The 16,087-nt window shown below is 55.4% G+C and overlaps 1 protein-coding gene across 1 annotated transcript; it reads right to left on the bottom strand.

Moving 5' to 3' along the window:
* Window positions 1-1,478: 1,478 nt before the first annotated feature.
* LOC136303651 (zinc finger protein 154-like) lies at window positions 1,479-2,381 on the bottom strand. Its single transcript, XM_066207246.1, has one exon. It carries the CDS (start codon window positions 2,379-2,381, stop codon window positions 1,479-1,481), a length of 903 nt encoding a protein of 300 aa, XP_066063343.1.
* Window positions 2,382-16,087: the final 13,706 nt, after the last annotated feature.

The raw sequence follows: 16,087 nt of genomic DNA on the forward strand, positions 1-16,087 counted from the left end.
AACACACCCTGCAGATGTCTGGGGCCATTCATCATTTCTCTGCTCTCCAGCACCAAAGCAACGGACTCTGGCTGCAGCTCTGAGCTGGTGCCCAAGGCACCCACCCCTGGCAATGGGGCTGCATGGAGCTGCTCTCAGGAAACCCCCCAAGAGCTGGGGAGTGCCCCAAAACCACCTCAGAAACGTGGGATGCACCAAAATTCTTACAAGAATGCAGAATACCCAAAAACTCACTCAGAAACAGGTTACTCCTTTCTTCATCATCCCCAACCTTATGCTGTCTCATTCCAGACTTCACCACACCCTCCCAATCCCCACCACAACACATCCCACCCCTGCTGGACATCAAGACCCCTTCTCAAGCCTGGTTTCCCCCATCCCACCCCTCCCAAACCCCATCCCATCCATCCTGCTCCACCCAATGCCCATCTCACCCCTCCAGATTTGCAGCACACTTCACCCAAACTCCTTCCAACCCCATTCCACCCTGAGGGCCTGTGGAATCAAGTACTTTTGGGCTGAGACTGAGTAGTATTCAGCGGCAGTGAGTGGTTTTGAGCTGAGAGATCAATCCTGACGCAGTGCCAGAGCCGGCTGGCCCTTCCACGGCGCCACGCCGGGAGTGGGACACTCCCCAGAAGCAGGATGACCTAAGGAGCGGCTTGGAGATGATGCTCTACGGCACTTGGGCTGTTACCAGGCACACGGTGGAGACAAGGACGAGAGGGAGAGCTCCGGGCTGGGTTCCAAAGGGTTTTATTCCAGTGGAGGGCCCAGGAACTGAAGACAGGGGCAGCTGTGTGCCAGCTCGTTTAAAACGGGGGAGGTTTCAGGGGAGGGTTCAAATCTTTAGCCAAGGGTAAGAGAGTAGGGGAGGAGTGAACGGTGGGGTTTACATTTGACAAACCAAGAGGGAAAACAAGGGGAGGAGCGTGGGTCACCTAAGCCCATGAGGCTTTGAGGGTCAGGGGATTGACAGGGAACAGTCTGGAAGGAAGGGGCAGGTGGGGGAAGGATTGACAACTGGCTAGGTGGGGACAAACTAGGAGAAAACCAACAACCCAGGGAAGTAACAGAACAAACCAAAAGAACAAAACACACCACAACACAATCCCCCATGTCTTTTGGAGTGCCAAGAAATGGAGACAACTACAACAAACACCTTAAACCCCCCATACCCTCCCAAGTATCTCCCTGATTCCCAGATTCCCCCAAAAGACTAAAAAGTGATGCTTTAGATGCCTGTGATGAATTGGTTGATTTTACCTGAATTTGGGTTGTTTTAAAGGGATGAAAATGAATCAAAAGATTGTTAGGGACCACCAAACAAAAGGACCACCAGCCCAGTGTCTCCCCAGTGCAGAAAACCGGGAATGTGGAACACCAGGGCTCTGCCTAATTAGGGCCCTCAATGGGGGATGGAGTTGGAGCAGTGCAGGAAACTCTTTCCACAGTCAAGGCATTCCCAAGGTCCTCACTTACCGGTGCCCCCGTTGGTGTCGGGTCAAATTAGAGGTGTGGCTGAAGCTCTTCCCACACTGGGGACACTCATAGGGCCTCTCCCCAGTGTGGATGCGCTGGTGGACTACCAAGCTGGAGTTTTGCTTGAAGCCCTTCCCACAGTCGGGGCAGCGGAAGGGCCTCTCCTCTCTGTGAATCCGCTGGTGCATGAGGAGATTGGAGCTGGTGTGAAATCTCTTCCCACACTCAGAACACTGATAGGGCCTCTCCCCAGTGTGGATCATTTGGTGGATGATCAGGTGGGACCTCTGGTTGAAGCCCTTCCCACATTCCCCACACTTGTATGGCCTTTCCTCAGCGTGGATGTTCTGGTGGCTGATCAAGTTGGAGCTCTGGCTGAAGCTCTTCCCACATTTCTCACACTCGTAGGGCCTCTCCCCAGTGTGGATGCGCCGGTGGGTGATGAGGGTGGAATTCCACTTGAAGCCCTCCCGGCAGTCGGGGCAGCGGAAGGGCCTCTCCTCTGAATGAATCCGCTGGTGCCTGAGGAGATAGGAGCTGGTCTGAAACCCCTTCCCGCACTGGGGACACTCATAGGGCCTCTCCCCAGTGTGGATCCGCTGGTGGCTAATCAGGTGAGATCTCTGGCTGAAGCCCTTCCCACACTCCAAGCACTTGTGGGGCTTCTCCCCATCATGAACCTGCCCATGGACCACCAGCTCAGAGCCCTGGCTGAAGCTCTGGCCACCTTCCTGGCTCAGGGTGGATCTTTCCTCCTCAGAGCACCCTGGGATGGGTTTGGAGCCCCTCCTCCTCTGGGATCTCTGGGGCTTTTCCTCCCCCTTGAAAACCGTAGAGTTGCTCAAAATGGCCTCTTCTACGAGGTTCTGCTGTGGGCATTTGTCCTCCCTGGTCTCCATCCTCAACTCCTTGTCTGGGGGAGGAAGGACAAGGAGAGGATGGGATTTGCCTCCGTGCCAGAGGGAAGATGAAGGAGATCCCCTCAGTTCATCCCCAGCAGGACGGCGTTGGCAGCAGGGTTGTCCTGCAGCCGGGGGCCATGCTGGGCTGGGAGATGAAGCAGGAGAGAGGGGGAAAGGGGCACTGACTTCCTCCTCACCTGCCTGGCTGTCCCGGGGCATCTTCCTCTTCCTCGCAGCCTCCTCCTCCACCTGGCCAAGGTTTTGGAAGTCCTGGTTTGGGGTGAAAACAAGGGATGAGTACATTGAGTTTGAAAGTTGCCCTGCCCAAGTCCATCTCTAGAGGTCATTGGGCATCGAGGGTCCAGAAAAACCTCTCAAACACCAAGATTCAGCCCTGAAAACACCTCCCAGGAGTTCCCTGTCTCTGCTCTCTCTCCTTGGGTGTTTGGGGGTTCCCCCCATCCCAACTTCTGGGAGTCACACTTGTACTGGGGGTCCCCGGTCTACTTGGTCCCTGCCCTCCCCAGACTGCTGAGAGTCCCAGGAATCTGAAGAGTTCCCCCCTTTTCCACCTCCCCATATATGGATGATGGCAGGTGTTGGGGCCTTGGAGTCCCTTCTCCCCTTATTCTCTGCTTTGGGGTGCAGGGGGTCCAAGGAGTCCCCCCTGCCCCTCTCCAGGCTGTTGAGGGTCCCGCCAATGGCGGTGCTCCCCCCTCTCTGGGCTCCCCACTTTGGGCTCCTGGGGGGCACAGGGCTCTGCTCCTCCAGGCTTTCTGGGGACCCTGGGTGGGGACTTCAGCCCTTGGGGCTCCTCTCAGGAGACTCACAATGGGGGGAACGCAGAGAGGGCTGGGGGATCCCAGCAGTGACATCACTGGGAGTGACTGGTTTGTACTGGGGTAACTGGAAACTTACAGGGGCAACTGGGACTGACTGGGAATGACTACAAGCGTGCTGAGGGCAACTGGGCTATACTGGAAATGTCTGTGACCGTAATGGGGGGACTGAAACAACACTGGGAACAGCTGGAATCATGCTGGGGAGAACTGGGACCATGCTGGGGGCAAGTGGGAGCAAGTGGGAGTGAGTGGGTCTACAGTGAGGCAACTGGGCATGACTGGAAGCGTCTGGGATCATCTATGGAGTGACTGGGACTATACTAGGGGTAACTGGGTGCAACTGGGATGACTCTTGGAAGAACAGGGAGAAACTGGAACCATGCTTGGGGCAACTGAGATCATACTGGGATCACAGTGGCAGCAACTGGGATTGCACTGAGGGTGACTGGGAGGGGCTGTGAGCAACTGAGATGAGGCTAGAGCAACTGAGCACAACTGGGAGTGACTGAGAATGTGCTGGGAGCAACTGGGATACACTGGGAGAGACTGAAACCACAGTGGGTGTAAATGGAAAAAACTGGAACCAGGCTGGATGATAATGAGAACAGCTGTGCCCATGCTGGGGTCGTACTGGGATCCTACTGGAACCAGATTGGGAGTGACAGGAAAGGTGCTGGCTGTGACTGGAACCTTGCTGGAGGTGACTGGGAGCAACTGGGCCCACACTGGGAGAGATAGGGAGTCACTCTCGGCATGACTGGAAATCATACTGGGAGTATCTGGGAGTGACTGGGGTCATACTGGGGGTGACTGGAACCATACCGGAGGTAACTGGGTGCAGCTGCGATCATCCTTGGAGCCACTGGAATTACAGCATGTGTGAATGAATCCTGACTGGGGGTTACTGGGATCTACTGGGCCCATGTTGAGATAAAATGTGGACATACTGGGAGCAACTGGCATCAACCTGAAGGTACTGGAACCATGCTGAGGGGACTGGACCACAACTGGAGTAACGAGAATAATACTGGGAGAAACCGGGACCACACTTTGGGAAACTGCCAGAAACTTGGATCATGCTGGAGGCAACTGGGAAAGACTGGGATCATTCTAAGGTAACCAGAACCACACTGGGCCAATTGGATAAACTGGGAGTGTCTGTAACCATACTGGGGGGAATGGAACCACACTGGGAACCATGCTGGCACCATGCTGGGAGCAACTGGGAGTGAGTGGGATCATCCTGAGATGAACTGGGCCTATTCTAGGGACAAGTGGGATCATACTGGGAGCAACTGGGAACAACTGGAACTTTACTGGCAGTAACTGGAATCATACTGGGATCACAGTGGGAGAAGCTGAGCCCCTCCTGGATGAGATTGGGATCACATTGAGGGTGACTGGAATCATACTGCGAATGATTGGGAGTGCCTGTGAGCAGCTGGAATCATGCTGAAAGTAACTGGGTGAAACTGAGAGTGACTGGGAGCATGCTGGGTTTGACTGGAATACACTGGGAGAGACTGGGAGCCATGAGGATCATACTGGAGGGTACTGGGGTCATGCTGGCATTGACAGGGAGCAACTGTGATGACACTGGGGGCCACTGGCATCATACTGGGAGTGACTGGCATCATACTGGGATTATAGTTGGTGTCAATGGATCCTGACTGGGGGTTACTGGGAGCCACCAGACCCATGCTGAGAGCCTACTGGGAATACCCTGAGAAGAACTGGGACCAACTGGGATGTACTGAGTGACTGGAATAAAACTGGGGGCAACTGAACCATGCTGAGGGAACTGGGAGGGCCTGGCAATGACTACAAGAATATTCAGGGCAACTGGGATAGACTGGGAGTACCTGAGACCACGCAGGTGGTGACTGGGACAAGAGTGAGAGTCACTGGGAATGTGCTGGGGGCAACTGGGGGTGTGTGTGAGTGACTGAGGCCCTGCTGGGAAAGACTGGCATCATACTGGGAGGGACTGGGACAATACTAGGGGCAACTGGGAGAACTGGGAACACACCAGTAGGAAGAACTGGGAGCAACTGGGACCCTGCTGGGGGAAAATTGTATCATAATGGGGAATAACTGGGATTGACTGGGCTCGTACTGGGATCCTACAGGGAGTGAGGAGAAGTGACCAGGATCATACTGAAACATTAATTTGGAAGAATTAAAGATTTTAGTTAAACCAGATATTGCTGAAGTAAGACAGATAGACTTCCCTTTTGATAAGCAGAAGCCAGATTTAAGGAACTGATAAATCATGAGGCCTGTCAACTTATGTTTGTGTATTCTGACTAATCAATAGGCTTCAAGCAGGACAATGAATTCATAAATCAAATACCCCTGGGAAAACAGGATTCAGTTGTCACACAACACTAAAAGGTTAAAAAGTCAAAGCGAAGAAGACTCACTTACTTCATCATTTTGAGACCCTGCCCCATAAAAAGAACCACCGACCCATTTCAAAGAACAAACCACGCATGCTTAATAGCTTTTGGCTAATTACCATACGAGGCGGGGAATGGGATGTACTAAAGTCATGAATACACATTTGTGTTTTGGGTATTCAATACTTCTGTACATAAAAAGACCCTGTGATCTTCTGTGAGCGCGCGTGTTTGGGAGCTATCCCGCACGCTGCCCGGCATCGTAATTAAACATACACTTTCTAACTTTAAACTGTTAGAGAGTCTTTTGTCCGTCATAGTTGGATATCGGCGTTAGGGCGATATTCATATTTCTTTTTAATAATTCAATACTGGGACTGACTGGGCTCATACTGGGAGTGCCCAGGAAACTGGAACCACACGGGGGGGACAACTGGGCTCATCCTGGGAGCAGCCACTGCCGGCACCGGGAGCCCCGAACCCCTTTCCCGGCCATCCCGCCCCTCCAGCCCCAGCACCCCCCAACGGGGTCCCGGCAATCCCAGGGGTCCCCCCCTCTCGGGGTCCCCGCTTTGGGCTCCTGGGGCTCTCCTGTCTCTGGGGTCCCGCTCAGGGGTCCCCAAAGCCCGGATCTCTGCTGGGCTCCCCAAACCCGGTGTCCCCCCGCCGGTCCCGCCGCTCCCCACGTGGCCCCGGCAGAGCTCGGAGGGCCCGGCCCGGGAAGCCCAACCCCCACCTGGGGGGGACCCGCATTCCCCCGCCCCCCGCCGGGGCTCTGCCGACACCGGGACCCCCCAAAAACACCTCCCGGGGACCCCCCCGGGATATTTGGGGCGAGGTCCCCGCTCCCAGCGCACCTGCGGGATGGGGCCGATGGTCCCGGGGGGCTGCGGGTTCAGGGAGCGCTGCAGCCGCCCGGTCCCTCCTCTGCTCTTCTTCCTCCCGCTTCCCGCTGCCGCTCCGCCTCTTCCTCCCTCCCTCCGCCTCCTCCCCCGTTCCCGGACCCCTCGCAGCCCGCGGGGCGCGGGACGAGCGGGGATGAAGCCGGGAAAGGTCGGAAGGCAGAGGAGGGGGGGGGGTGGGGGGGGGATGCCAGGAGTGAAAGTGACTGGGCTGTACTGGGATCCTACTGGGATCATACTGGGATCCTACTGGACGCGCGCAGGAGCAGCGCGATGGCTCCAGCCGTCCATGGGGCATCCAGGTGGGATCCCACCACTACAGGGGTGTTTTTTCCTGCCCATTTTAGGGTGTTTGTGGGACCGTAGCCCCACAAGCCCCTTTAAAGGGTTGATCATGACCCCTTCCAGTGACATTTTTAAGGGCGCCCCCATTCCAAGCCCCTGTGGGGGATGTTTTGCCCCCCAGGGTGGATTTTTGGGATTCTCTCTACCATCGCCGCTTTAGGAGCCGCCGCTGTTGTCGGTTCCCAGGATAACTTCCCTGAAAAGGGCAACACCACGCCCGTTGGTTCCGGCAGCGGAGCCCTGGGGGGGGGGGTTGGGGGTACCGGGGGGATTTGGGGATCTCGGAAGGGTTTGGGGGTCCGGGTGATGCCGATGATGGCGATGGGGACCCCGTGCTGGGTGTAAACGTGTGGCGGTTCCTGGGGTGGGGGGGTTCTGTGGATCCCAGGGGTTTATGGGGTCATGGTGGATCTTTGGGGGTTCCGGAGGGGGTTCACAGGGGTCCCGAAGGGGGGATTAGGCGATCCCAGGGGGAACCCAAAGGCTGTTTTGGGGAACCTGCCGGTGAGAAAGAGGGGGACCCCGTGCCAGGTATAAACCTTCTCAAGGGGGTCTTGGGGTGTTGGGAGGTCCTGTGGGAATTTTGATGTTCTGAGAGGATTGGGGGGGGATCTGTATGGGGTTTTTTTGGTTTTGGGGAGCTTTTAGAGTGTCACAGTCATGTTTTTTGGACTGCAGGGTGGTTGGGGTGTCCTGAGAGGGTTTGGAGTATCCCGGGAGGTTTTGGGGGTCCCTGGGCGATGCCGGTGACAGAGCTGGGACCCCGTGCCGGATCTGAACCTTCTCACTGTGCACGGGCAGCGTCAGCGTGTTCAGGGACATCCTGGGGGCCTGAGGGGTCACCCCCAAATCCCCGGGGACCCCAAATGCTCAGGGACCCCCTGAACTCCCCTCAGCGCTGGATCTGCTGCAGGCAGGGGGGCACCAGCACTCAGCCCCCACCCCCCACCATCACGGGGGGGCAGGAATGGGGGAGGGGCACGGACAGGTCGGGGGGACCCCCAAAGTCCTGGGGGAGGGGACACGGGGGGACTCCCAGGAATCCCCGGGGGGGGATGAGGGGGGGACCCAGGAGGAGCTTGGGGGGGCTGGGTGGGTCATGGGCGGACCCCCAGGAGTCTTGTGGGGGTGGGGAGGGCAAAGAACAGGGCCACCCCCAGGATGGGTTTGGGGGGAAACCGGATAGGAGCTTCCATGGCAGTGGGATGGGGATGAGATCTGCCCGTGGAATTCCCCATGGGAATGGGTTGGCAGGGAGATCCATCTACAGAATTCCCATGGGAATGGGACAGCAGTGGGGTCCATCATTGGAGGTCCCATGGGAATTCCCATGTTCCCAAATTTTGCCCTCCCAAATCCCACATTTCTCAATCCCGCATTCCTATGGGAATTCTTCCCTCCCCCCCTTTGGGCCCCAGTGCCTCCTGCCCATATCTGACACATTTCCGGAGACATTCCAGGCAGGTGTGCCCCAGGGAATTTGTGAATTCCTCAGATTCCATCTCATGTTCCCGGCGCCTCTTGGTGACCTGGGCAGCGCCGTCGGCCACCACGAATCCCCCCCCCCCCCACCCACCCCGGATCCCTGTGTTGTCGGGGAGAATGACAGGAGTGGGAGTGACTGGGCTGTGCTGGGATCCTACTGGGATCATACTGGGAGTGAGTAGGAGCAGCGCGATGGCTCCAGCGCTGGGGCTGAGGGCGCTCCGGCGGGGGGAGGGGGAGTGGGACCCCCGGCCCCGGGACCCTGAACCGCCATTCCCGGCACCGGAACCCCCCTGCTCCCCTTGTCCTGCACAGGGTCCCCCCTGAATCCCCCATTTCTGAATACCAGGACCCCCTGCTCCCCTTTTCCCGGCCATCCCATGACTCCCAGTCTCCGGACTTCCTGTATGCTTGACCTGGGATGCCCTGGAATGCCTTGGACCCCCATTCCTGCCTTTCCCAGCCCCCAGCCCCACCTTTCTTCAAAACCAGAGATCCCCTGGAACTCCCTTCTTCTTCTCCAAGTCCATGTCCCCCCATTTCCCTGACCCTGAGACCCCCCTGCACCCCCATTCCTGAGAACCGAGGTGCCCTTTTACCCCTTTGCCCGGCCCTGAGACCCCCCTGCACCCCCTGATCCGGCACCAACACAACCTTTTCCCAGCCACCCCGCCTCTCCCAGCCCCCAGAGCCGCCCTTTTCCCTGACCCTGGGCGCCCTGGGCCCCCAATCCTGCATTTCCCAGCCACTCCTTTCCTCACACTGAGGAGCCCTGGCACCCCCATTGCTGGGCACAGGATTCCCTGGACACCCAATCCCACCTCTCCCACTCCCTGCACCCCCTTTCCTTGACTCTGAGCCCCTGAAGCTACTTCAGCTGTCCCAGCTCTTCAAGACCCCCCTTTCCTTGGCCTCTTGACTCCCCTGGATCCCCAAACTACCACTTTCAGCCCCCCAGCTCCCCCAAATCTCCGTGTCTCCCCGCTTCTCCACTCCCTGCAGTACCTGGAAGTGGCACTGTCGGAGCCCGGCCTGGGGATCCCCCAGTCCTGGATTGTGGGGATGTGGACGGGACCCCTGCGAGCGCTGGGACAGCAAGCGGGGCCGGATGGAGCCGCAGACACCGGGGATGGCAGCGGGAGCTGAGCTGGGATATTGGGATAGGCAGAGCTGGATATTGGGATAGGCAGAGCTGGGATACTGGGATAGCCAGAGCTGGGAGATTGGGATAGACAGAGCTGAGATATTGGGATAGGCAGACCCAGGACACTGGGATAGCCAGAGCTGGGATACTGGGATAGCCAGACCCAGGACATTTGGATAGCCAGGCCCGGCTCAAGGAGAGGAACCGGCTCGTGGCCGACGGTGACCTGGAGACAGGGCCGGTACAACCAGAGCGGAGGAGTGGGGGGAGCCGGGGGCTGGGCTGGGATCTGTGGGAATGGAGGACTCTGAGGGGCTGGGATGGGATCTCTGGGGATGGGGGTGGATCTCTGGGGCTGGAATGGGAATCCAGGGAGTTCCAAGGGGCTCTGTGGGGCTGGGACACAACTCCATTGCTCCGTTCTCTCCTCATTCCCAGGTCTCCACACGGTGCAGGTGGTTTCCAGCTGTGACCTCCTGACCAATGGAGCATCCCTGGATCCCACAGGTACGGCTATGACAGGTGGGATTTCATCTCCTTCCAGCTGGGATCCAGGAGCTTTGCGGTGTCCCACGGTGCCACCTGGATCCCCCAGAGGTGCTGGGAATCCAAAGGGATCATGGTGGAGCAGATGATGCGTTACCTGGAACGCACCATTATTGAAGAGCTCCCAAAATACATCAGATATGGTTGGGAGGCTCTGGAGAACAAGGGTGGTTGTGAGAGGGGAAGGGGAATTCCTGTAGGAATGTAGGATTCAGAAATGGGGAGACTTGGGAATGCAGGAATTCCCATGGAATTTCCATGGCATGACCCCACTCTCATCGCAATCAGGTGACAATTCCATGGATGGATCTCCTCTCCAGCCCACTGCCATGGGAATTCCATGGGCAAATGATTTGAATCGCTGACCAATGCAATGACAGCAGTGAGATGAGAAGCAATCCCTGCTGGGATTCCATGGGCCATAAATGCCAATCCTTTCCCCAGGCCGGCTCTGTTGTGCCCGTGGCAGCGCCAGGGGAGTGCCCTGTCCCTGCCCTGAGCCCAGCACGAGCCTTTCCTTGGCTGTTCTCTGCCCTGCCCGGGGCAGGAGGGCACTGCCCGAGCGGCTTTGGTGGCCCCGGGCACCCGGCCGGGCTCCAGCCACTGCAGGTGGCTCCTTGGGAATGTTCCAGAGCAAAGCTTAAAGCAAACAGTTTCTGGAGGGGATTGTCCCCCCTTGGCCTGTGCTGGGAGCCCAAGGGCAACAGCCCGGGCACAACAGCCCAGAGTGCTGGAGCTCAGTGTCCCTGGGCCAGGCCGTGTTCCCTGGCTGTCCCCTGTCCCTCAGTTCTGCCCTGTCCCTCAGCTGTCCCCTGTCCCTCAGCTGTGCCCTGTCTCTCGGCTCTGTGGGGCCGCGGGTGGCAGCCCTGGGGGAGAACAACCCTGAGCCCCAGCTGGGCCAGTTCCCCCAGTTCCACCCCAGGGAAGGCCCAGGTCACTCCCAGCAAGGGCCCTCTGCCTCCCAGTCACCCCCAGTGTGATCCCAGTCACTTTCAGTTACACTCAGCATGATCCCGGTATGATCCCAGCATGGTCCCAGGTGTTCCCAGGTGTTCCCATCCCAGCATGGTTCCAGTCACCCCCAGTATCACCTCAGTGTTGGGGGTTCAGTGTAGTTTTTTTTTTTCCTTTTCTTTTCTTTACTCCTTACAGGTGGAATTTTTTCCCATTGTGTTGCTAAGAGGCACTGATGGCTGGGTGCTTGAGACAGGGCAGGGAGGGGAAACTCGCAATCATTTTCTGATCTGAGCCTTCAGAGGAGAGTGCTGTAGCTGCTGTTTGGGGAAAAGAACTCACTGCTGCTGCAGAAGTCCAGCTCGGTCCTGTTTCTTCTGGTGTGGGGTGAGCCTCTGCTCCTGGAGCAGCCACTGACCTGGGGCCCGGTTATCTCCTGCCTCACTAACCCGGGGCCTGTTGCCGTGCTGGGAGCGGGGTCGCTGCTGTCCCTCCCCTGATACTTCTTGGGCCCTGCTCTGAGTCTTTTGGGGCTGCTCTGTGGCCCGCACCTCCTGCCTGCCGGGACCTCCCGCGTCTGCAGCCTCAGCTCCGGAGTTTGTGGTCCAGCCCTTCCATCCCTTCATCCTCAGCTCCGCAGTTCCCCATCCAGCCCTTCCATCCCTTCAGCCTCAGCTCCGGAGTTTGCCATCCAGCCCTTCCATCCTTTCCCCTCTGGTCAGAGCCGCCATCCCCTCGCGCTCCCCGAGCCCGCCCCGCTGCGCTCCCTGCTCCCAGTGGGTGCCAGTCCTGGGCCGGATGGAGCCGCAGACACCGGGGATGGCAGCGGGAGCTGAGCTGGGATATTGGGATAGGCAGAGCTGGATATTGGGATAGGCAGAGCTGGGATACTGGGATAGCCAGAGCTGGGAGATTGGGATAGCCAGAGCTGAGATATTGGGATAACCAGAGCTGGGATACTGGGATAGCCAGAGCTGGGAGATTGGGATAGACAGAGCTGAGATATTGGGATAGGCAGACCCAGGACACTGGGATAGCCAGAGCTGGGATACTGGGATAGCCAGACCCAGGACATTTGGATAGCCAGGCCCGGCTCAAGGAGAGGAACCGGCTCGTGGCCGACGGTGACCTGGAGACAGGGCCGGTACAACCAGAGCGGGGGAGTGGGGGGAGCCGGGGGCTGGGCTGGGATCTGTGGGAAATGGAGGACTCTGAGGGGCTGGGATGGGATCTCTGGGGATGGGGGTGGATCTCTGGGGCTGGAATGGGAATCCAGGGAGCTCCAAGGGGCTCTGTGGGGCTGGGACACAACTCCATTGCTCCGTTCTCTCCTCATTCCCAGGTCTCCACACGGTGCAGGTGGTTTCCAGCTGTGACCTCCTGACCAATGGAGCATCCCTGGATCCCACAGGTACGGTGTTGGGGGTTAGGTTTGTTCCTTCTTTCTCTAAAGAATTTTTTCCCCACAAGTTACCAAGGAGATCAAGTGTTGGATACTTGAGAGTACTTAACTGAAACAAAGAGGTGGACAAAAGGTGGAAGGGGGAGATAACGCAGGTAAAAGACAAAGCTTCAGGCAGCGGCGTGCTTTTCTGCTTCCGGCGTTCGGGGAGACGCGTGTCTGCCGCTCCTGGAGGAGCTCAGCTGCCGAAAAGCACGCGGAGGGGAGAACGGCTGTTGCTGGCTGGAGGAGTTTCACTGTGGCCAAAGGGATCCAGTCCTGGGAAATCTACTATCACCGGTTCGGCCTGAATCCGGAGTTTTCCCAGCCACTCGCGGGGAGCTGGTCCAGGCCCTGCCTCTCCTTCGGTTTTCTTCGGCGCTGCTCCTCTTGCTGCAGCGTGACCCTGCACCCCCTGCGCTGCCACCACATCCTGCCCCTGCCTGCCGGGACACCCTGCCATCCCAGCTACCAGCCCGGGACTTTTTTCCACTGTTCCAGCTTGGTGCTCTGAGGATCCTGCAGGGACACCGAAACCAAACTGCCCTGGGTTTTGTGAAACAAAGCCCTCAAGGTTCTTGGTACTGTTGTCGTTTGTCATTAATGCTGTAGTTGTTTGGTGGGGGGGGGGGGAGGGGTTTTTTTTTGTGTTTGTTTTGCTTTGTATTACATACTAGTAAAAAACTGCTATTCCTATTTCCCAAATCTTTGCCAAAGAGCCTCTAATTGTAATTTTACCTAGCAAATACCTGTCTTCCTAAACCAAGACAAATTTTGGCGCCCAACGTGGGGCTTGAGGGCACTGAGAAAAAAAAAGAGAAGAGAAATAGCAGTTCTTAACTAACCTAGTACTTTCTTTTGTGTGCGTTGAATATAAAAACCTCATTAGGCTGCATCATGTGGTCTAACTTAGCCTGGTTTGGGTGGCATGTGGTTGTGGCTGTATTCCTTCCATTTGCAGGCCCTTATCTAAACATGAGCCCTATAACTAAGGCTACTGTGACTGTCATCCAGTTTATTTTATGGCTTAATAAAGTGAAGAACTCATAGATTTTTAATTTCCTCTGGAAGGCAGGCACATGGATTCAGAGCTATCGTACACTAACTGTGTGTTTTTGGAGTTACTTTAACAATGGTACCTACTGTGAAGAAATGACACCGGGGGAAGTTTCTTTTTCCCAACCCTTTACCCATCTCTTTGGGTCTGCCCCACCAGTTTTTGAAGGGTTTAAATCCTCTCTGAATGCTAATGATATCATACAATGGCTGGTGCTGCTAATATGCGTATTCTGTTTAGCATTCAGAGATAAAGGAAAATTGACCTGAATAACCACCCTGATACCTACCCCACAAAATAAGGATGATACCCCAGAGCCTGACTCTGCCCCACAGCCTGCCTCAGAAAAAACCCACCCGGATTGGGTTGAGGTTCTGGTAAAAGAGATACATGAGATGAGCCAGATGCTAAGAGAGTACATTTCCCCAGCTCATAAAAAACCCTCCCCCTGCCCCGAGAAAGCAGAGACTAATGGTGCAGCAGTGAAACCCACAAATGTTACAACTGTCCAGGTTCCAGCTGAACCACAAAGGCAGCCACAGCCAGCAGCAGTCGCCCCTGTGGAAACAAAAAAGTGTAAAGTGAAATCGTCAGATCCTGATATTAAAAGTAAGAAAAGAGAGTCCTCACAGTCCACAGAAGAGCCACAGGTTGAGATCATCACTAAGTCCCTGACATATGAAAGTCTACGTAATCTGCAAAAAGATATTGCACGACGAAGACGTGAGGCTTATACAGCCTGGCTACTCCGAATCTAAGACCTTATGGGTACAAGTGTGCAACTAGATAGTGCTAAAGCAAGGAATTTGAGACCCTTGACCCAGGACTCAAGTATAAATCAAGTATTTGTAAGAGAGCAAGGGCCCCTTTCCCTTTGGGAACGACTTCTAATGAGTGTGAAAGAGAGATTTGTCCACAAAAACAGAATGCAAGAGCACAACAATAGAATGCAATAGAAGACCCTTGAGGAAAGAATCCAACAGTTGAGAGAAGTGGCAGTATTGGAAGTACTTTTTGAGAAGACCGGACAGCATGATAATGACCCCGACAAAGTTAAATGCACAGGGCACATGTTGTAGAATCTGGCAACTCATAAACCATCCCAATACGCCACATTCATCGCAACAATTAATGCCGAAGATAACCAAGAAACAATGGGTTCTGTTGCCAACAAGCTCAAAAATTATAAAAGTATGATCAGTAGCCCAATGCAAGCTCATGTCTCTGCGGTAGTGAAAGAACTCAAAGAAGAGATGAGGGAAATAAAAGAGGAGATGAGAAAGAACAATTCACATGTAGCACCAGTGCGAGTCACAGGCCCCAAAATCAAAGCCCAACATTCCCCAGCGAGAGAGAGAAGGTACACCCCTCGAGCTGACCTGTGGTTTTATCTGCAAAACCATAGGGAAGACATGAAAGCGTAGCATGAAAAACCTACTTCTGTCCTGGCAGCACAGGTACGTGAGCTCAAGGAAAGAAACGCTAACAGAGAGAGTTCCACTAGAATGAAAGTAGCCTCAGCCTCCCATGAGCAAGCTGCCAAGTATTACAAAGGTGAGAATGCTGTGTCAGATTCCCTCGAAAGAACCTCTACCATGTAGGTCCAAGAAAAAAATAATAACCAGTGCTAGAGGGGCCCTGCCTCTAGCCAAAAAGAAGCACAAAAAAATCAAGTTTTTTAGACTGTGTGAATTTGATGGCCTAGCACATCAGAGCCACAAAAATATGAAGCTTTAGTAAATACTAGGTCGCAGTGTACTCTAATGCCATCAGGACATGTAGGGGCAGAACCGATTTCCATTGCCGAAGTGACGGGGGGATCACAAGAACTGACTCTAGTTGAAGCCGAGGTGAGCCTGACTAAAAAAGAGTGGCAGAAACTTCCGATTGTGACCGGCCCAGAGGCTCCATGTATTCTAGGCATAGACTTCCTCAAGAATAAATATTATAAAGACCCTAAAAGACTCAGATAGGCTTTTAGAATAGCTGCTGTGGAAACAGAGAACATTAAGCAGTTGAACACCTTGCCGAAACTATCAAAAAACCCATCTGCAGTGAAACTCCTGAAAGTAGAAAAACAACAAGTACCTGTTGCCACCTCAACAGTGCACCGTCAGCAGTATCAAACAAATCGGAACGCCGTGATCCCCATCCACAAGATGATCCGTGAGCTGGAGAGCCAAAAAGTAGTCAGCAAAACCCACTCACCCTTCAACAGCCCCATCTGGCCTGTGCGCAAGTCTGATAGAGAATAGAGACTGACTGTGGACTATCGTGCATTGAATGAAGTGACTCCACCGCTGAGCGCTGCTGTGCCAGACATGCTAGAACTTCAGTACGAGCTGGAGTCCAAGGCAGCAAAGTGGTATACCACTATTAACATTGCCAATGCATTTTTCTCCATTCCTCTGGCTGCAGAATGCAGGCCTCAGTTTGCTTTCACCTAAAGGGGCGTGCAGTACACCTAGAACCGACTGCCCCAGAGGTAGAAACACAGCCCCACCATCTGCCATGAGCTGATCCAAGCTGCACTGAAAAAAAGTGAAGCTCCAGAACATCTACAGTACATTAATGACATCATTGTGTAG

Source organism: Chamaea fasciata, unplaced genomic scaffold (genome assembly GCF_029207755.1).
Source record: "Chamaea fasciata isolate MVZ Bird 193981 ecotype frontalis unplaced genomic scaffold, bChaFas1.0.hap1 SCAF_40, whole genome shotgun sequence".
In the NCBI taxonomy this organism is placed as follows: domain Eukaryota; kingdom Metazoa; phylum Chordata; class Aves; order Passeriformes; family Sylviidae; genus Chamaea; species Chamaea fasciata.

What these genes read in the sequence shown, in the direction of transcription:
- LOC136303651 (XM_066207246.1), bottom strand. Translation starts at nt 2,381, where the DNA reads ATGGAGACCAGGGAGGACAAATGCCCACAGCAGAACCTCGTAGAAGAG.